This window comes from Schistocerca gregaria, chromosome 4 (genome assembly GCF_023897955.1).
Source record: "Schistocerca gregaria isolate iqSchGreg1 chromosome 4, iqSchGreg1.2, whole genome shotgun sequence".
In the NCBI taxonomy this organism is placed as follows: Eukaryota; Metazoa; Arthropoda; class Insecta; order Orthoptera; family Acrididae; genus Schistocerca; species Schistocerca gregaria.
In genome coordinates this window covers 565428527-565451528 of record NC_064923.1, presented here as the reverse complement: position 1 = coordinate 565451528, position 23002 = coordinate 565428527, and the positions used below count along the sequence as shown (strand labels likewise).

General features: G+C 43.9%; 1 protein-coding gene across 1 annotated transcript in view; it reads left to right on the top strand.

Annotated features, from left to right (window-relative positions):
- The first annotated feature begins 14738 nt into the window (after positions 1–14738).
- LOC126267816 (mucin-5AC-like) overlaps positions 14739–23002 on the top strand; it is an 85189-nt gene continuing 76925 nt past the window's right edge. Inside the window, exons 1-2 of the mRNA XM_049973122.1 lie at positions 14739–14757; positions 16530–16702. Coding sequence (XP_049829079.1) covers positions 14739–14757; positions 16530–16702 — 192 coding nt within the window. The remainder of the gene's footprint in view (positions 14758–16529; positions 16703–23002) is intronic.

Genomic DNA, 23002 nt, shown 5'->3' with positions numbered 1-23002 from the left:
ACAGTAGGCGTAAGGTAACTGATGATGATAAACCTAAGGCCGAAATTCTAAACCTAGCTTTCAAAACCTCATTTACGATAGAGGACTGCACCACCATTCCCCCTTTCAATTATCGAACAAACGAAAGGATGGCTGACATAGTATTTAGTGTATCTGAGATGGTAAAACAGTTAAGATCCTTAGACGCCAGAAAGGCATCTGGCCCAGAGGGTATCCCCGTAAGATTTGATGTTGACTATGCTACAAATATAGCACCATTCTTATCCGTCATCTATCAGAGATAATTGGAATGGCGGAAAGTTCCACGGGACTGGAAGGAGGCCCAGGTCACAGCAATCTATAAACAGAGTAGAAAATTGGATGCACATAATTACCGGCCAATTTCACTGACATCGATTTGTTGTATAATCATGGAACATATTTTGTGTTCAGGCATAATGACCTTTCTAGACTCTGAGAAGCTCATCTGCAGAAACCCGCACGGTTTTAGGAAACAGCGGTCATGCGAGGCACTTACGTTATATCCAATGACATATGCGGTTGGATAGAAAGTTTTCTAACAGACAGGGAGCAGTATGTCGTCCTGAACGCGGTAACTTCAACAGAAACAAGAGGGACTTCAGGTGTGCCCCAGGGCAACATAATAGGTCCTCTGCTTTTTACGATTTACATAAAAGATCTGGTTGATGGTATTTACAGCGGCCTTAGACTATTTGCCGATGATGCTGTAGTGTACAGGAAAGTAGTATCACACGAAAGTTGTGAACAAATCAATGTGGATTTGCAGAAAATAAATGCGTGGTGTAATGACTGGCAGTTGTTTCTCAATACTAGTAAGTGTAACCTACTCCGTATAACAAGGCGACAATTCCCATTATTGTATGAGTACAAAATAGATGATCATTCTTTGAAAGCGATAACATCAGTCAAGTATCTGGGTGTGACTATTCGAAATGATCTCAAATGGAATGATCAGATTACACAAGTAACGGGTAAGGCGAACTCTAGATTGCGGCTTATTGGAAGAATCCTTAAGGGATGCAGTCCTTCAACAAAGGAAATAGCCTACAATACGTTAGTTCGTCGAGTCTTAGAGTATTGTTCGTCTGTAGGGGACCCTTACCAGTTGGGTCTGATTCAAGAGATTGAGAAGGTCCAAAGAACAGCGGCAATATTCGTGTCTGGTACATTCAACCATAGTGAGAGCGTTACAAATCTCAGAAAGTTTGAAGTGAGACACACTTGCAGATAGACGACGCGCTAAACACAAGGGGTTGCTCACTAAATTACGAAATCCGATCTTCACCGAGGATGTAGAACATATATTATTACCACCAACTTTCAGATCGCGTAATGATCATCACTCAAAGATACGGGAAATAAGAGCTCGTACTGAGGCGTTCAGACAGTCGTTTTTCCCTCGCGCGATCCGCGACTGGAACAGAGGGAGGGAAATATGACTTTGGCGCCAATTGTTCCCTGCGCCACACACCGCTTGGTGGCTAGCGGAGTATATATGTAGATGTAGATGTAACATACGTAAATAACAAACGTACCAACTTTTTCTATTTTACACCTTTCAGTTTTACTGTCATGTGATTACAGCAGTTTAAATAAAGAGAAGCGCTCCAGAAGCGTTTTTGGACCATTTATGCAATACGTGTGACGTCCGCATGGCATGTGAAACAGAGCGCGCTGGACCTCCGGATCGGCGCGGACCTCTAGAGCCCTCTACTCCAGCCCTGCTGCGGTGCGTGGGAATTAAGCGCGCGCCTGCCGCTCTCCAACCCAGGGCCCGGATAACCGCGTTAATGCCTCGCCAATGAATGCAGATCCGTAGCAGTGGAGAGGGTGGGGCAGCGGGCACACGGGCCTAACACCACACCGCGCCACGACCCCGTTTAGAACGGCTGCAGTCCGCTCAGCAGGCAGACAGCTCCCTGGTCGGAGAGGGACGCGCTACCACCGACCCGGTGAAGTCTGGGACACGACACCGCGTCACCTGAGCTCTAAGCTAAAGTAAAAGAAGAGACGCAAGGCACTGTGAGTACGCGAGGCATTAGAAATCAGGGTCTCAAGCCCTGTGGCTGTTGGGAAATAAGAGCCGTTAAAAACTAATACAAGGCCTTGGGGGTGACCGGGTGTAACTGCTACAAGGGACAAATGGTAGCATTCAGAGAGAAAAGGTGACCACTTCCATTCCTCATCACCGATTTCGTCAAATTTATGGTATATGCTCTGGCAGAAATGAATGTGACAGAGGTGAAAGCTTCAGGTGGCCAAGATTTTAGAAAAAAACAGCATATTTGGCGAGGGTAGAGCGAGACGTGAACCATTTACGATAGCTAAAAACCTTTGAAGGGCCAAGACCGCATAAAATATTTTTTTATTTAAGATGTAACGCCGGAAATGCATATCCTCCTATTTCCATCTATTGTACTATAATTTTTTCCTTATTTTGTTACCTGATATATATATATATATATATATATATATATATATATATATATATATATATATATATATATAATTGTTTTGTAAATATTGTTTGTATTTTTACCTTCAATCAGCCAACAAGGAAGACTGGAAACACGTAAAGTTTTAGAACTGTATGGCAGACCTCAGCTTTTCAAACTGATCCATTTGCCTCACAAAATTACAGCAACTTAGCATGAACCTTTGTTGCTCATTGTCACAATTGCATTACCAAGCAGGGTCCCATCCTTTTCCGGAATGAACCCGAGTGTCGTTGAAATTCAAACGCCAGCACTAAAGTAATATCATTCCAGTCCACTACTTTAATTTAAAAGTTCAGTTAAAATACTCATAGCTGGCTACAATATTTAGATTACACAAGCACAAATTAAGAGTGCGAGTTTTGTTACCGTATTTTAGCTTACCTGTGACTGCAGCTCTGCTTGGTACGTACTAAATTTTACTGTTGTTAATTGTTCAAAATCATTTAATTCAAGTTCAAATTTAAATCTCTTAGTTCTAAATTGCGTAGATTCAAGTAGCTTTTGAAATGATTGTTGAGGTAGTCCAAGGCTAACCTTATTTTATTGAATTTCGTAGTGCTTCAGAAACGAAGTTCACTATTAATTTCAGTCACTAAATAACTTTCAATATTCCGGTTTTATTAATTCTTTTGCTAAATTAAGTCAGAGTGTAGTGAAATTTATTACTTCAGTCAAACATTCAGATTTCACACAACACGTGTCAACCTTCGGTTGCCACGCTTTTAGTGCTAATTACACTCCTGGAAATTGAAATAAGAACACCGTGAATTCATTGTCCCAGGAAGGGGAAACTTTATTGACACATTCCTGGGGTCAGATACATCACATGATCACACTGACAGAACCACAGGCACATAGACACAGGCAACAGAGCATGCATAATGTCGGCACTAGTACAGTGTATATCCACCTTTCGCAGCAATGCAGGCTGCTATTCTCCCATGGGGACGATCGTAGAGATGCTGGATGTAGTCCTGTGGAACGGCTTGCCATGCCATTTCCACCTGGCGCCTCAGTTGGACCAGCGTTCGTGCTGGACGTGCAGACCGCGTGAGACGACGCTTCATACAGTCCCAAACATGCTCAATGGGGGACAGATCCGGAGATCTTGCTGGCCAGGGTAGTTGACTTACACCTTCTAGAGCACGTTGGGTGGCACGGGATACATGCGGACGTGCATTGTCCTGTTGGAACAGCAAGTTCTCTTGCCGGTCTAGGAATAGTAGAACGGTGGGTTCGATGACGGTTTGGATGTACCGTGCACTATTCAGTGTCCCCTCGACGATCACCAGAGGTGTACGGCCAGTGTAGGGGATCGCTCCCCACACCATGATGCCGGGTGTTGGCCCTGTGTGCCTCGTTCGTAAGCAGTCCTGATTGTGGTGCTCACCTGCACGGCGTCAAACACGCATACGACCATCATTGGCACCAAGGCAGAAGCGACTCTCATCGCTGAAGACGACACGTCTCCATTCGTCCCTCCATTCACGCCTGTCGCGACACCACTGGAGGCGGGCTGCACGATGTTGGGGCGTGAGCAGAAGACGGCCTAACGGTGTGCGGGACCGTAGCCCAGCTTCATGGAGACCGTTGCGAATGGTCCTCGCCGATACCCCAGGAGCAACAGTGTCCCTAATTTGCTGGCAAGTGGCGGTGCGGTCCCCTACGGCACTGCGTAGGATCCTACGGTCTTGGCGTACATCCGTCGGTCGCTGCGGTCCGGTCCCAGGTCGACGGGCACGTGCACCTTCCGCCGACCACTGGCGACAACATCGATGTACTGTGGAGACCTCACGCCCCACGTGTTGAGCAATTCGGTGGTACGTCCACCCGGCCTCCCGCGTGCCCACTATACGCCCTCGCTCAAAGTCCGTCAACTGCACATACGGTTCACGTCCAAGCTGTCGCGGCATGCTACCAGTGTTAAAGACTGCGATGGAGCTCCGTATGCCACGGCAAACTGGCTGACACTGACGGCGGCGGTGCACAAATGCTGCGCAGCTAGCGCCATTCGACGGCCAACACCGCGGTTCCTGGTGTGTCCGCTGTGCCGTGCGTGTGATCATTGCTTGTACAGCCGTCTCGCAGTGTCCGCAGCAAGTATGGTGGGTCTGACACACCGGTGTCAATGTGTTCTTTTTCCATTTCCAGGAGTGTATATGTACAATAAGCTTTCTTTTTCAGTTATTATAATAGTTGTCCATAGGACTCGCGACCGTAATTTTCCCCAGATCTCAAATATCTAATTAACGCCGGTTAATTGTTAAGGTAACGACCGCACATTTACCTTCTTTATTAACTTTACCCCTTTTCAAAATTAATTTCCACCAATTTCATTTGCATTTTTCCTTTCATTTAGATGCAACCCATTCCGCCCTCTTTACCGACGGATTAACTTCGGTGACGATTGCTTTTCCCAAATTTCCATTAGGTACAAGCGGTTTAATTTTTCACTGTCATTGAGGTCAATAAGTGAGGGGTAGTTTACAAAGACAACCGCTTCCAATAGACTATGCTGTCATCTTCAGGTCTTAAAACCATTTGTTGTAATTTTTTTTTTTTTCATTTTAGACTGACCTCACGCACAAGATATCAAGTGGATAAAAATTGAACGTTATAAAAGGTTTGTCACTGCAACTGTGCTACTTTTATTCACTTGACATCTTGCGCGTGAGGTCAGCATAAAATGAACGTGTTTCACAGCAAAAGATTTAAAGACCTGAAGCCGAGCGGAGTGGCCGCGCGGTTTGAGGCGCCATGTCACGGATTGCGCGGCCTCTCCCGCCGGAGTTTCGAGTCCTCCCTCGGGCGTGGGTGTGTGTGTTGTTCTTAGCTTAAGTTAGTTTAAGTAGTGTGTAAGTCTAGGGACCGATGACCTCAGCAGTTTGGTCCCTTAGGAATTCACACACATTTCAACATTTCATTTAAAGACCTGAGGATGACCAAAAAAAATGGTTCAAATGGCTCTGAGCCTTATGGGACTTAACATCTGAGGTCGTCAGTCCCCTAGAACTTAGAACTACTTAAACCTAACTAACCTAAGGACATCACACACATCCATGCCCGAGGTAGGATTCGAACCTGCGACCGTAGCGGTCGCGCGGTTCCAGACTGAAGCACCTAGAACCGCTCGGACAAACAGGCCGGCTCAAGATGACAGCTTAGTCTGTTGAAACCGGCTGTTTTAGATAAAAATATTGTTTGCGATATTCGTTGTTGAATGGTTTTTATCAAATCAATAGATCGCCCTTCAGTTCTCGAGAAAATTAGAGAATTCAGTCATTTACTTTAGCATCGACAACAGGCAGACGTTCGCGCAGAGGTCGAATCCTTACGGTGTAACTTCCTTTATTTTCCATTTTTACTTTACTTACACAGCTAAAAAACGAAATAATTATGAGTATATTGTATTTAGTAACATTTTCATAAAAGGCAGGAGAAAGAAAGGCAAAGTTAAAAATCTGTGATTGAATATAAATTTCCAAGAAGTAACTGTGCTTCCGCTTTCCAGGAGCTCTCTACAAATAACTTTCCAAGAAGGGATTATAATTACAGCATAGAGGACGTCGTATTCCCAAAACTGCAGTTCGTTAGTTTTAGTACAGTACAGAAATGACGTAGTAAATGGCTGGATTGCCGGTAGTATAGGTAGTTTTGTAGGGAAGAAACATAAATGAACAGATAAGAGAAAAACTTGGAGCCGACGATTTCTCTTCTTTCTATGTTTGGTTGTCTGTTTGGCACATAATTAGAACCGCACATCATTCAGTGTTAGTCCATTGTGTATTTTATATTCTTACAGAATATAAATTGCACTTTATAAGTAATAAAAATTAACTGATTACGTAGCTTCTGCGCTTTTCTGTAACAAAAGGAATTACTTTCGATTCAAGTACAATTTATCTGCACAAACATAAAAAACATGTAATTATTGGTGTTATTTTGTACTCAACAGAACTTTCTTCATCATGATCAAAGGCAAGAGTTTCCTGAAACATCTTTCATATAGGTACCGACGAATTATTGAAGCGAAGATTGATACATTTTTGTTTTGTGGGGTTCTTTTTGTTTTACCTTTTAGCTTATGAAATTGCGTTTTATAGAGGTATGTGATAAACCGGTATTCTTTTCTTTATATTTACTACAACAGCCCTCTGTTTCACGTTACAGACAAACAGTTTTCACATGACACCTGAATTAAACATAGGAAATTTTCGCTGTGCTACAAATACGGTTTCCTTTTCAGTTACAGACAGGAGGATAATTATGTACAAGAACAATGATCTATAGGGTACCTAGCCCTTTATCTGTCCTTATTCAGTTTCTAGACGGTTCCCCGCTTCCGGTTTCTGGGAGAATCTAGTAAGACACCTACTGCATACGCAAAGAAAAGCGATCATTATGACTTAAGGCCCGATATGTATACAACAGACGTAATGTACAGGTAAGGAGCGTAGGACCTTAACTGATCAAAGCTACGAAAAAAACTAGCGTGGTCTACGTTTACCTACAACAATCTACGGTATACCACGTTAGTTTTGTAACTTTTATTTGGTTAGTTTCATTTTGACCTTCTGCAGACAGTAGATTCCCGATGCTGTTCGCGGTCAAATGTAACAGCGCAATCTGCAGGCTTGGCTAGCACCCGCATTTATGTTCAAGCATGCTTGGTGCTCCCATGTTTTTGACCAACCCTGCAGTAAACCCCTTGTAAAAGACTACAGATGGCTTTATGATGAAGTTTTCCATTAACTTCATCATCCAGTCTATCATGAAAAATGAAATAAAGTGTTAATTTCGAATCAAAGAACTTATTCTATCGTATGCATTAGTTTTGAATAATGAAGTACATCGTCATGGATGCTCACTGAATAGTACACTACTGGCCATTAAAATTGCTACACCGAGAATCAATGCAGATGATAAATGGGTATTTATTGGACAAATATATTATACTAGTACTGACCTGTGATTACATTTTCACGCAACTTGGGTGCATAGATCCTGAGAAATCAGTACCCAGAACAACCACCTCTGGCCATAATAACGGCCTTGATACGCCTGGGCATTGAGTCAAACAGAGCTTGGATGGCGTGTACAGGTACAGCTGCCCATGCAGCTTCAACACGATACCACGGTTCATCAAGGGTAGCGACTGGCGTATTGTGACGAGCCAGTTGCTCGGCCACTATTGACCAGACGTTTTCAATTGGTGAGAGGTCTGAAGAATCTGCTGGCCATGGCAGCAGACGAACATTTTCTGTACCCAGAAAGGCCCGTACAGGACCTGCAACATGTGGTCGTGCATTATCCGGCTGAAATGTAGGGGTTTCGCAGTGACCTAATGAAGGGTAGAGCCACGGGCCGTAACAAATCTGAAATGTAACGTCCACTGTTCAAAGTGCCGTCAATGCGAACAACAGGTGACCGAGACGTGTAACTAATGGCACCCCGTACCATCACGCCGGTTGATACGCCAGTATGGCGATGACAAATACACGCTTACATTGTGCGTTCACAGCGATGTCACCAAACACGGATGCGACCTTCATGATGCTGTAAACGGAACCTGGATTCATGCGGAAAAATGACGTTATGCCATTCGTGCACCCAGGTTCTTCGTTGAGTACGCCATCGCAGGCGCTCCTGTCTGTGATGCAGCGTCAACGTTAACCGCAGCCATGATCTCCGAGCTGATAGTTCATGCTGCTGCAAACGTCATCGCACTGTTCGTGCAAATGGTTGTTGTTCTGCAAACGTCCCCCTGTGTTGACTCAGGGATCGAGACGTGTCTGCACGATCCGTTTACAGCCATGCGGATAAGACGCCTGTCATCTCGACTGCTAGCGGTACGAGGCCGTTGGGATCCAGCACGGCGTTCCGTTTTACCCTGCTGAACCCACCGATTCCAAATTCTGCTAACAGTCATTGGATCTCGATCAACGCGAGCAGCAATGTCGCGGTACGATAAACCGCAATCGCGATAGGCTACAATCCGACCTTTACCAAAGTCGGAAACGTCACAGTACGCATTCCTCCTTCTTACACGACGCATCACAACAACGTTTCACCAGGCAACGCCGGTCAACTGCTGTTTGTGTATGAGAAGTCGGTTGGGAACTTTCCTCATGTCAGCACGTTGTAGGTGTCGCCACCGGCGCCAGCCTTGTGTGAATGCCCTGAAAAGCTAATCATTTGCATATCACAGCATCATCTTCCTGTCGCTTAAATTTCGAGTTTGTAGTACGTTATTTTCGTGGTGTAGCAATTTTAATCGCCAGTAGTGTATTTTCGGTAAACATTTCGGACTGCCACAGTATCGTATTCACCCTGTACTTGAGGGCAAACATCAGGCGAATGTAACACGAGACGAGTTAACTGAGTGTCGCAGCGTTCTTCGCAAGTAGTATGAATGGAGTGGACACTCATCAGCGCCTGCAGAAGTCTTCTCGGGATCGGTGACATTTGGCGTTGAAGTACCTCTTGGCATTCAAGTCGGGTGAGCCGGCGGAATAGCAGAAGGCTGAAGCCAGCGAGGCGAGTCTTCCTGAATAGACGGCGCGGGTAATCCTCGGTGAGAAGCCGGACTCTGTCCTCGTCAGAGCGCAGCAGGCGCTCCGCGGCTGCAGCCTCGCCGCTTTTACTCGCAAAGTCTTGGAATTCACGCAGTGAAGCCTCACCGCCCCGGGTAGCGGGATTCCCCGTAACACCGGATAAGCTTTCTGGTGTTCGTAATTGTGTGGGTGACTACCAGCCTTTTCATCCAGGTTTACAGCGTGTCTGAGTGCCACGGATTTTTCCTTGCTGTGAGGACTGGAACGGGGTGTACTCAGTGAGGTTCCGGCTGACGGCGGCATAGTAAAAATACCCTGGTATAAAACTGTAGCCAGAACAGGTTCCCAGTGGGTTGAGAGAGAAATACGCAGGTTCACAAAAACATTTATTATTTTATCGGAAGTCCGAGCCCGGTAGCTGAATAGTCGGCTCACCGTGTTCGGTCAGAGGGTTTAGGTACCCTCTGTGATAAAAAAAAAACTGAGTGAAAGGATCCACGAGCAATCTGAACGAGTGTCATCGGACGTCCGCCACGAACAAATTCAACGAACAATATCGAACAAAATGAGATTTAAAAAAAATCTGCGCGACAGAATGTCAACCCTAAGGCCCCGGGTTCGATTCCCGGCCGGGTCATAGATTTTTTCCGCTCAGGGACTGGGTGTTGTGTTGTCCTAATCATCATCATATCACCCTCATCGACACGTAAGTCACCGAAGTGGCGTCAAATCGAAAGATCCGGCGAACGGTCTACCCGACGGGAGGCCCTAATCACACGACATTTACATTTTATTTATCGGAAACTGACATCCTTCCGACCCAAGAAGACATGAACCCACGTTGCTAAATCCGTATTAAACAAATAAATTAAATAAACATAATGATTTCTTCCCCACAGGTGATTCCCCCTGGATAAATGCCACGTCAAGTTTTCAATATAATTTAGTTGTCTGATTACGGTACTGGCACAGAGCGACAAGACAATATACATTCAAAAATCAGAACTCAGGTATTTATCACTTATTTACCACATAACAGAAAGGTTACTTCCAAATTCATAATAAGTAGTCGATTGATTAACTGCAAAAACCGTTCGCCACAAGCCCCTATGCTCATTTAAACCCAACGACAGGTTGCAACATTAAGTTCTTTGTCTGAGTACAACACGGCCACAGATTGATAAGACGACAACGTACAATCAAGAAATCAGTTACCAGGAGTTAATCGGCCAAATCACCTCTTAGATTTGTGTCAGGTATTTACCAGACAATAGAAATGACACTTTCCATACCGGCTGGGGTGGCCGTGCGGTTCTAGGCGCTACAGTCTGGAACTGCGCGACCCCTACGGTCGCAGGTTCGAATCCTGCCTCGGGCATGGATGTGTGTGATGTCCTTAGGTTAGTTAGGTTTAAGTAGTCCTAAGTTCTAGGGGACTGATGACCTTAGTAGTTAAGTCCCATAGTACTCAGAGCCATTTGAACCACTTTTGACACTTTCCAATTCTACTGAGTTCGTAATAAATACAGTGTGTCGATTATTGCACTATATGGAAAAAAACGTAAATTAGTTACAAACTGCGGCGTGAATACACTTTATTCAACATGTAAACGTCAATGCACATATTCGGATTTAGGTTATGAGATGTTCGATATGCCTGCCATAATTGGTGACGATGTGGCGCAGACGAATAGCGAAATTCTGCATGACCTGGTGGAGTGTCGGAACATCGATGCTGTCGATGACCTCCTGAATGGCTGTTTTCAGCTCAGCAGCGGTTTTGTGGCTATTCCTGTACACGTTGTCTTTAATCTAGCCCCACAAAAGGAGTCGCATATGTATAGATTTGGAGAATATGGTGGCCAACCGAGGCCCATTCCAGTTGCCTCTGGGTACCCTAGAGGAAGAATGCGGTCCTCAAAGTGCCCCTTCTGTACTTCAAACACACTCTCCTGCTGCGATGGGGTCGAGCTCTGTCTTGCATGAAGCACACATCTTGTCGAAATCTGAGTCACCTTGGATAATGCGGATGAAATCATCTTCCAAAACCCTCACGTACTGTCCGGTAGTCACCGTACCATCAAGGAATATTGCATCAATTATTCAGTGACTGGACATTGCACACCACTCAGTCATTCGTTGAGGGTGAAGAGACTTCTCGATCGTGAAATGCGGATTATTAACGAACCCATCCAAGTGAAACTGGGCTTCGTCGCTAAAGCAAACCATACTGCGCGCACTAGCTCCCATCATGCCCTTTACCAACGGTGCAGTTTCGACATCCTAACTTAAACCGTTCAGAAATTATGACGACTTTATTTCATATAGTTCAATAATTGTCACCCCGTAAGTCCACTGAATAACTATCACAAATCTTTTGCCACAGGCAGTTACTCTCAACTACATCTAACGTCAATATTGCAATATAAGTTCGTTGTCTGATTACATAAGTAGCTCGGACAAGCTGCCGTATACAAGCAGGAAAGCAATCGACAGGTGCTAGTCCCCCCAAACACAAGTCAGGTATTTACCACGTGTTTATAAGGCAACAGAAATGACCCTCCAAATCAAACAATCCCACCAGTAGAACTAAATTCAGAGCAATCAACAGACAAGATGTAATATGAAAATATACAAAGACTTATTTAAACGCGCCGCATGCCAAGATTGGTCCGAGCTACAAGTAATTGTCGACAGCACGTAGGGTGCTGGAAACAGATCAGTAAAACATAGCTGTAACAAATAGTCTAACCAGACTGTGAAGATCATTGCCGGACAATTACTGTAAGATCACTATACGAGCATGTGTGAAAACTTATTTCATTCACAATCAAATAAATAAGCAAAACAATTTCACGCTCAGTAGACTTGGTCAGGGTGAACTGCTTGAAAAAAAAACTGTATATAAAAAAGTAATGTCGACCTGTATAACAATGTAACCTGAAACACACGAAAATTTCTGCACTGACCTATGGCCCTTGTAGAATAAAGAAACTGACAAACAGACATTGCGTTAAGGAAACGAAACATTCATGCATTATGACTCCGTAACAGCTAAAAAAATACTGCTAAAAACTAACTACAGTTGGCCCAGGAAAATTGGGTTCACGATCTTGACACAGAATGTCAGTGAAGCACATGGCTCAATCTTTAAGTTCCGAAATTCCAGTAAGAATGAACTTTTAAAAAAATCAGAGACTCTAATATGAAAATTAATTTAATCTAATAACTTCCACTATACAGTAAATTAACTCTCAATATCAATCAGAAGAATAATTGTCAAAAGCTTGACTGTGAAAAGGGTCAAGTGGACCAACAATAAAAGTCTACAAAATTAAAAATAAAGTTTTTACCTCATCAGTTAATACCTTGTTCTTCATTTCAAAACTTTTTTATGCCCTATGCTATCCGACCATTGCTCTGAGTCATTATTCCTCCTCGTAATAAACCTGTAACTCACATAGTTCCAAAAGTGCGTCCATGCATTACACAGTACACTCAACGAACGTCGCCTGCTACACACCGCAGCTGTCCACTACTGACAACCAGAGATTCTACGACCCCACAGTACTGCCATCGCAGGCACAATTACTATCGCCTAACAAATATATCATTTTCCTTCACAAATATTAACACGTCGAATAACATCATGAAAAAATAGCTATTTTACACAGCTTTCTGCAGTTCGAAGATTTTTTTAAAAATGTCTTTTAACGTTGTCTATAGCTAAATAGTGGTGGCGACGGTATGGTGTGCCCGTAAATACCAGAGTGCTGCCATTTCGTTCCGCATGAAGGAAACGCAATGCTATGTTATGTGTGTCGCCGCCGGATAGATACTGGCTGGAAGCAACCGATATCTTTCTCTCTTGACGTTGGTACTTGAAAAAAGTACAATATTTCCGTCACACGAAACTATTTGGTCATTCTAACGCCTAATATGCATGCGCAATCACATTATTTTTCAGAGTATTATGCGTATTTCTTCGCTTCTTTCACACGAGCGAGATAAATCAAGTAAAAACAGTCAGTCGTTATTCGCAGTCTATGCCATAGTATACACTCGCTGACTTTCAAATGTCCGTATTTTACAGCACTTTCTCCCTCGAATAGCACTTTTACGTACATTGTGTACATTGATCGTATTACAAATATGTACATGCAATGAAAGTGCTGTAAGCAGGAGACCGAAATGCTAATAACCGATTATATTGCATAGCATAATGAACACTATTACCAACTAAATAACACGTAAACTGAGAAAGAAAGTTATATACAGGGTGTTTCAAAGTCTTTATATCAAACGTCTAGGAGTGCTAGATTATGTCACAGGAACAACTTTTGTTCGAGACAACTTTCTGGCTGACACATTCCATACAACCATCTGAGAAGTGTAATGCCAATTATGACGACACGAACGTAAGGACAACACCACACTCAGTCCCCAAGCGAAGAAAAAGATCTCCAGCCCAGCCGGGAAACCGAGCCGGGCCGCTTCCGTTAGCAATCCGTCAAACAGATCCGCGGCTAGCAAGATGGACATCCGACGATGTTAGACTTCCTTCTGTATTGGTTACGCCCCTGACAGGCGGCAAGGAATAGACACTGTGGAATGCGAATGCCTTGTGTGTTGCCTACAATCCAGCCACCTGCTCAACATGAATGGGGGTAGGCCCAGCACAATTAAAGTTTTTAATTTGCTTCTAAAATGCCTTTCTCCGCTTAGAGACACTCTTTCTGAAGGATTTCTTGTTGAATATCCTTTATTAGTTTACTGGTGTAGGTAGTACGCTACAGACCTGGTTAGTAGACTCTGCTAGTTAAGTAAAATCTTGTCGTCCCGGCAATTACTATTTGGCCAGGAGGTGTCTGCGAACAATTTGTCTTTAACAAAAGTTGTTCCCCAGGATGTGATATGTCACTCCTTGACGTTTCATGTGAAGACTTTGATGCACCCTGTATACAGTGTCCTTGTATTAACTTGAGACAATTAAATATCTCAAAAACGACTCATCGTACGGAAAAAAATGTTCTAGCCGAAAAGTGAATATTAGTAAAGGGGACACCTGTCCGTGCCACAACTGGCACAACGCCTGCGTGGATGGGGTCAACTATGTACCTTCAAATGGGAATTCCCCTCCCCATTTTATTGCATATTTGGTTCCTGCGTCAAAAATAAGCGTAGTTTACTGAAACCATTGTTCCCATTCGTGGTAGATGTAACTGTAGTCCAGAAATAGAAGCACAACTGCAAACAGCCAAGATCGCTATTGTACAGCCTTTATTGTGATGACCGCTTTCAGCAAACTACGAGTACGTTGCTGTCACCAGACCTGTAAAGCAAAGATCCCAGTGTGCTTGAAGACGTTTATCTGTGCTTTGTAGATTTCATGATGGCAATGCAGCTCGTGGTCTAGTGGCTAGCGTTGCTGCCTCTGGATCACGGGGTCCTGGGTTCGATTCCCATCCGGGTTGGGAATTACCTCTGTCCGGGGACTGCGTGTCTGTGTTGTCCTCATCCTTTCATCATCATCATCATCATCATCATCATCATCATCATCATCACCAGCATGATTGGCGTAACGGGGTGGCGACAGGAAGGACATCCGGCCACCCCTTAAATTAGCCATACCACATCAGACAATAACCATGCCAACACTGCGAAAATGTTGGACAAAGGCACAAGTAAAAGAAGAAGATATAGTTTGCTCAAAACAACCATCTTAATAAAGGCTGTACAATACGATATTGGCTGTCTGAAGTTGTACTTATATTTCTGCTTTATTCTAGATCGCCCCCTAGACTGACGATGTCAAGCACATATGACGCTGTAATCGACAAATATCTAGTGTGCCTGTTATTGTAATTAAGAAGCGACGCATCTACATTATTTTCATTTACGATGTAAATGTAAACCTTTATGTTCTAAAGGTTGATACTGATGTTCAAACTTTACTTCAGTGTTGTAAATATGATTGTACATTACAAATAACGTGGTTAGGCATTGATATTTCTGGCAAACAAATAAACTACTTGTATGGTCACGTAGTTTTCTGTTCCCTGCGGAGTTGATTGTGGTGTGTCCCCAAACTGTCGAAATGGCCAGCCTCGAACCCCTGCATCAGGGTGACTGATTTCGATGTGTTTTCAATCCAAACGCCGTAACTCTTGTGGTGGCCGCTACGCGGCTACCGGTAGAATACGAACCACAACCATTGTAATAACGCAAAACGTCCATGAAGAGATACTGATTGGAGCATCTGCCATGGATACTCGTACGGAATCAGACACCCTAGTGGTGAGAGGCAAGGGACTCACTGGAATCAAACACTCCAATGATATTTTTAAAAAAAATCCGCTCTGGCTGTATGAATGAATTTTATTAAATGTGCGACCGGTTTCGCACCACTTATCGGTGCATCCTCAGGCAATATATGGGTTGCGGCCAGTCAGTCAGGCCGTGTCCGCTGCCGCGCGGCTCCTCTCAACTAGCACGGTTATGGCCGCTCCAATCACTTAAAAAATTTTTAAATTTTGACTACCATCTTCACCAGATGACGGTCTGTTGGACGTGAATGGTGGGGAGTGGCTACAGGTCAATGTTCAACGTTACTATGTTATAAATAGCGTATATTGCCTGAGGATGCACAGATAAGTGGTGCGAAACCGGTCGCAGATTTAATCAAAATCTTTCATACACACAGTGCGGATTTTTTTTTTTTTTTTTTTTTTTGAAAAAATGTCGAGGTTTGGCTGTGGTTGCCCGCCCTACAAAACAACATGTTACTCCAATGACAAGAGACAAGGGGACTGACTAATATCAAGCATCCCGATGGGAACAGAAAATTGTTACATCCAAGTCGTTGTACCTGGACCATTCTAAACGTAGTTTCCATCCGGACATTGAAACGGCTAACCATATTGTGCCGTACAGTCAAATTTGCGTCACTAAAGTAAATTGCGGACATAAATATCAACCATTAAAACACAAAGCTCTACACTTGCATAATAATTGAGATGTAGTATCAAATGCGTCGGTTCTTAATCGCAAAAACTGGTACACTTGATTTCTACCACGAATGAGAAACAATGGTTTGCGTAAAGCGTACGTATTTTTTGGCGTATAAACCGAATATGAAATAAAAGTGAGGGGTTCCCGTTTGGAAATACAAAGTTGGCCCCACGCACGGAGGTGGGTGGTTTGGAGATGGCCAGTTGCAGCACAGACAAATGTCCCCTTAATATTAACATTAGCTTTTTCACGTAGACCTTTTTTTTCGTACGATGCGTCGTTTCCGAGATATTTAGTTGTCTCAAGTTAAAATAAACACCGTATTTATGTTGTGTCACAGTAATACAACAACTACTGAACTACTGCTACTCAGTAGCAACAGTGTATCGACAAGAATGCTTTCCTACAGATGGCTCAGACCTCCCCTGTTTTGTTCTGTCCGCAGGCCAGCAGTTCTACTACCAGCCGCAGACGCAGCCGCAGCTGGCGGGCAGCTTCCAGCAGCCTGGCTTCCAGCAAACTGGCTTCCAGCAGCCGACGCAGTCGCAGTACGACACCTTCCTACGGCAGCTCGAGCTGCAGCTGCACCAGCCCGCCCCCTTCCAGCAGCCCTCCAACGTGAGTACTCGCTTTCGTTTTCGTTTTGTGCACTTTGCAATTGTTCTGCCTTTTCTTTTTAGGACTGCTTGTTTGTTCCACCCTCCGGGGCCCTCCAACGATCTAACGTGCAAATTGGACACAATTTGTCACGATATTCGTCACGTGGACATACAACAACTCTGTCGATCAATGCCAAGCCGAATAACCGCTTACATAAGGGCCAGAGGTCGGTCAGGGGCGTTTTTCACTTGATCAGTTAGTGCAGCTCTTTCTCTTGACTAAATCTTCCATTTTGTCCGCACATGTACATCAAATCTACTCATTTCAGTCCCATTTGGATAATTCCTTCGTAGTGAGTCTTTTTATTTTGTCTTAGAGCGTATTACATGAATATGGACAGAAAATACGAATCCGTTAATATTTGTACTTGTCTACTACTAACAACTACATTTAGAGCCCTAATATCTACTGCAAACCATAATTCCCTGCGATTTAAAAGATTCTGACGATCGATTAGCTCTGAGCACATCAGTTTGCAGCCTTTGCGAAAACAAACACGTAAGGCAGACACATATGAGAAGACCGGTACCGTCCCTCAAAGTGAAATTTGGTGGTATAATGGACGGACAAGGACGGAAACGTCGTCTTCCGAAATGCGAGGCCGGTGTCTCGGCTTACTACTGCACCGCATCCGTCGGTCTAACAAGAGCGGCATTACTACAATTGTTCCTGCGGTTCCTACATTTCAAATAGACACCACCCGTTGGTATCCTCTGATATCGATACGATGTATTGCAGCTGAGACAAATGAAATAAACGTAGAGCTTTCCTGATTATTTTTAACTTGCTGTCTAAAGTATCTGCACATCCGTTCCCAAATGTTATCGAACCATTCGTCTTTGTACCACACTTAATCAGTTGATTTATCCGATTAAACACCCACAGTTTTCATGGAAGCCAACATGGTGATGCATTTTCATGATTAACGGCTGGTCCCTCTACACTGAATCACACAGCATATTTAAAACTCAATTTAACGGCTGCTATCTACCGAGAATTGGGGAAAAAGAAACGTTCATCACGGAGTACGGCTGTAAAAGTGTCACACCGAAAGCTTGTATCGCCAATAATCGTCAATATTCCTCTCGTGCTGGCAAAAAAAGCCGTTAATCGTGTCTTACGTCTCTTTTCGTTGCTCGCCTGTCAACTGTTTGTGGGACGTGGGAATTAGATGAAAGAGCCCAGAATTGCGAAAGCAGAAAAACAGAGTGCGACCACTGCTTTGTGTAACTGGGATGCTATAATCATGTTTATAATTTTTACATGCTGCCTTTGACAAACGACAGAGTTTTCACAATTACACATTCACCCGACACTTTTCTACTACAAAAACGTGAATAACATTAAGAAAGAAGCAGAGAGAACATTACATGATTATTGAGTTTGAATAAAGCCTACAGTATATACTGAGGTCACAGATGTCATGGCATACCACCTAATATCGTGTCGAACCTCCTTTTGATCGGCGCAGTGCAGTAACTTGATGTAACATGAACTCAGCAAGTCGTTGGAAATCCCGTGCAGAAATACTGAGGCGTACTGCCTTTATAGCCGTTCAAAATGATTCAAATGGCTCTGAGCACTATGTGGCTTAACATCTGAAGTCATCAGTCGCGTAGAACTTAGAACTACTTAAACCGAACTAACCTAAGGACATCACACACATCCATGCCTGAGGCAGGATTCGAACCTGAGTCCGTAGCGGTCGCGCGGTTCCATATTGAAGCGCGTGGAGCCGCTCGGCCACAACGGCCGGCATAGCGGTCCGTAATTGCATAAATGTTACCGATGCAGGATTTTGTGCAAGCAAAAACCGTTTTGATGCTGGTAAGGAGACGGTTACTGTTTTTTTTGGGGGGGGGGGGGGCATTCTCAAAGAATAATCCTAATAGATAACTTGGAGAAAGGCAGAATCCTAACTGAGTCCTATTATGCTTCATTATTGGATGATTTTAAACTCGTGTAGGCTGAAAAAAGACCAAGGTTGGCACGCCAAAAAGGGCTCTTTCACCAGGATACTGCACCATCCCATGAGTCAGCGACAACAATGGCGAAAGTGCTTGAACTGAGTTTTAAATTGGCTCCTGATTCACACTATTCGCCAGACATAAACCCGAGTGACCTAACCTGTTGCCTAAATAGCAACTTTGGCTTGCTGGGAAGAAATTTTCATCAAATGTGAAGTGATAGTTGCAGTTAACGAGTATTTTGCATAGTTTGACAGAATCTGGTTTTCCGATGAAATGAAAAATCTGGAGGATCGCTGGATCAAATGTATATCTTTCAAAGAACACTATTTTCAGCAGTAAGATGAGCTCATTAAGGAACAAACATTTTTTCTTGATTTTTTACCAGACTTATCAAACAATCCTCTCTTCGCTTCTGTTATGTGTCTCAGACTGATTATCAGTACTCTCGAATCAATCGAACAAATGTTTCGTAAGCCACTTCTTCAGTGGATGAACTACATTTCCTTAAGATTCTTCCTATGAATCTCTGACATATGCTTTTCCTACTGTTCGTTTTATGTGTTCATTCCACATTAGGTCGCCTTGGGTTGTTACTCCTAGGTTTTCTACGGTAGTAATTATTTCCAGTGATACCTCACTAATGTTGTAATTGTACAATAGTAAATTTCTCCGCGTTCTATGTGCAGTACGGTACATGTATTTACGTTCAAGGTCAACAACCAATCCCTGCACCATTTATCAATCCTATACGGGTCTTCCCGTAGATCGCTGCAGTATTCTACCGTTACAGCCTTCTAAGTCAACCACATCGTCTGCAGACAGCTTCACGGAGCTTCCGACACTTTCTGTTAGTCATTTATATACATTGTAAGCAGTATCGGCTTATGGCAGTTCTTCGGGCTACTCCTGAAATTACTTTTACCTCGATTTTGTTCCGTTAAGAACGACTTTTTGACTTCTGTCAGCAAGAAAGTCTCGAATCCAGTATTAAAACTGGTCCAGCACTCGGTAAGCTCGTATTTTTTCACTAAACGGCAGTGCGGAACCATGTCAAATGCCTTCCTGAAGTGCAGGAGCAGCGCGGAGTGGCGGTGCGCTTTGAGGCGCCATATCACGGTATGCGCGGCCGCTACCGCCAGAGGTTCGAGTCCTCCCTCGGGCATTGGTATGCGTCTTGTTCTTGGTGTAAGTTAGTTTAAGTAGTGGGTAAGTCTAGGGACAGATGACCTCAGCAGTTTGATATCTTAGGAATTCACACACATTTGAACATTTTTGAAGTCCAGGAACAGGCAATCAACTTAAGCGCCGATGTCTGCAGCGCTGTGGATCTCATAGAGGAACACAGTGAGCTGAGTTTCACTACGTCTCTGTTTGCGGAATCCATGTTGGTTTTTGGAGAGGAGATTTTCGTTCACCAAAAACATCAAAGTAGGTGACCATCAAACATTTTTCATAATTCTACAACAGACTGACGTCACTGAAACAGTGTATCTGTCTTACGGCGCTTTTTCAAACCGAAAAACACCTGTGGTTTTTTTTCCAATCGCTAAATACTCTCCGTTGCTCAAGCAACCTACGATTAACTTCTCTAGAAGGGAAGAAAATTCTTTTGCATAATCTCTGTACAATCTTACAGGTATTTCATCTGGTGCTGGTGCCTTTCCACTACGAAGCGATTGTAGTTGCTTTTCTTTTCCGAGATCTCGTATCTCAAAAGCTGCCTTTTCGGCGTTCGTGCGATGATTGAAAGGAGAAACCGAATAACGATCCTCCGCGGTCAAACCGTTTTGGAAGACGGGATTCAGTATCTCGGCCTTCTCTCTATCAAATTCCGTTGCGGTATCAGTATGATTACTAACCGAATGAGTAGATGATTTCGTTCAGCCTACTGACTTTGCAAAAGACCAAAACGTCAGGGGGTCGGCCAGATTTCACCTTCAAATTTATTGGACGCTCCTCTCTATGCTTTCCTCGCGCTAACTTTCGTTCCGTTCAGCTTTTGTTTGCAAGCTAGGGTTTAGTCTTTGCTTAAATCTCTCATGTCGCTCTCTTTGCATTCATAGCCACTTTCTAATACGATTTTTCCGGTAACTCGTATTTTGTGAACTTTTCTTTCTTGCATTTTCGATTTCAGATATATCAATTTTTTATTGTCACGTAGCCAACTGTAGCCTTCTGTTAAAACAATCGCAATTCAGTAATGTATGCTTGAGACCTCTCCTGGCTTCTTCAGCTGTACTTTGACAACCTACTCCGTAACGTTTACAAAAGTGCACTGTGTTTGGAGGTTATTTTGATTTTCTAATTTAGTTTCGTAGTATTTTAATAACCCACTTTTGCTTTCTTTTTAAACACACTAACTGATGATGACTTGGTAAGACGTAAAAGCCGGTTATGGCACTATTAGTGTGACACAAGGCTGAAAAATACAGCAAAATAATTATCTTTACGAGTCAGCTCGTGTAAAGCTGTAGGTCGTTCCTTCAAAATTCGTTTCATGGTCGGCAAGTTCCCTTAACTTGGTGGCTGACAGGAGTCCCAATTGCCGTCTGTGTTGTTGGAACTGTGGGGATGCTGCTGTGTAGCAGACACTCAGATAATAAAAGTTATGGGAGACCTCCTTTTGCCCGGCATTTGAGAGCAACTCGACGGGGCATAGACTCAACAAGTTGAAAGTCCTCAACAGAAATATCAAGTCATTCTGCCTGTATAGCCGTCCATAACTGCGTAAGTGTTGTCAGTCCAGTATTTTTTGCACCAACTGACCTCTCGATTATGTCCCATAAATGTTCGTGAGATTCATGTAGGGCGATCTAGGCGGCCAAATTATTCACTCGAATTGGTCAGAATGTTTCTGAAACCAATCCCGGACAATTGTTACTCGGTGACAAGTCACATTATCATCCATAAAAATTCCATCGTTACTTGGGAACATCAAGTCCATGAATAGCTGCAAATGGTATCCAAGTAGCAGAACATCGAGCGGACCCAGTCCATTCCATGTAAACACAGCCTCTACACAATTTTGGAGCCACCACCAGCTTGCGCAGTGCCTTATTGACAACTTGGCCCCATGGCTTAGTATGGCCTGCGTCACACTCGGACTCTGCCATCAACTCTTACCAGCTGACATGTGGACTCATTTGACCAGGCCACGGTTTTCCAGTCGTCTAGGGTCAAACAGATATGGTCACGAGCCCAGGAGAGGCCCTGCAGGCGATGACATACTGTTAGGAAAGGCAATCGCGTCGGGCATCTGCTGCCATAGCCCATTAGCGACAAATTTCACCGCTCTGTCCTAACGAATACGTTCGTCGTACATCTGGTTTCTTCGGTTATTTTGTGCACTGTTGCTTGTCCATTAGCAGTAAGAACTCTACGCAAACGACTCTGCTCTCGATCGTTAAATGAAGGCGTTGGCCACTGCGTTGTCTGTAGTGAGAGGTAATTCCTGAAATTTGGTATTCTCGACATACTCTTGACACTATAGGTCTCGGAATATCGAATCCTCTAACGATATCGAAGGTAATGTCCGATGCGTAAGCTCCAACTACCACTCCACAGACACTGGACTCACATTCAGGAGGGCGACGGTTCAATCCCGCGTCCGGCCATCCTGATTTAGGTTTTCCGTGATTTCCCTAAAATCACTCCAGGCAAATGCCGGGATAGTTCCTCTGAAAGGGCAAGGCCGACTTCCTTCTCCATCCTTCCCTAATCCGATGAGACCGATGATCTCGCTGTCTGGTCTCCTTCCCCGAAACCAACCAACCAACCACTCCACTTTAAAACTCAGTCAATTCCCGTCGTGCGGACGTCATCGCGTCGGAAATCTTTTCACATGAATCACCTGAGTATACGTGGCAGCTCCGACAATGCGCTGCCGTTGTATACCTTGTGTACGCTGTACTACCGCCGTCTGTATATGTGCATATCGTCAGCTAATGGCTTTTGTCACCTCAACGTATAGAGTCGGCCTTCACACACCATGTTACAAAACTATCACCTTGGACAGCAATGGTAGGTGTATCACAGGAGTTTTCTCGGCATTCATTCACAGTTTCATTACAGAGGCTCTCGAGAAATTTATTAATGTCACTTTCTCAGAGCTACCGCCAAGCTTGACTTCAAAAGGGATTGTTGTCACAGTTTGCGACTTACGTCGGGTAAGTTACTTCCTTCAGTAAGTTGAAGCACACCAGCAACGCACTTGGCTGGTATACTTCAAGTGATGGGCCATAAGCCACGCACTGAACACATCATAACTACGAAATTGTCAAACACTGAG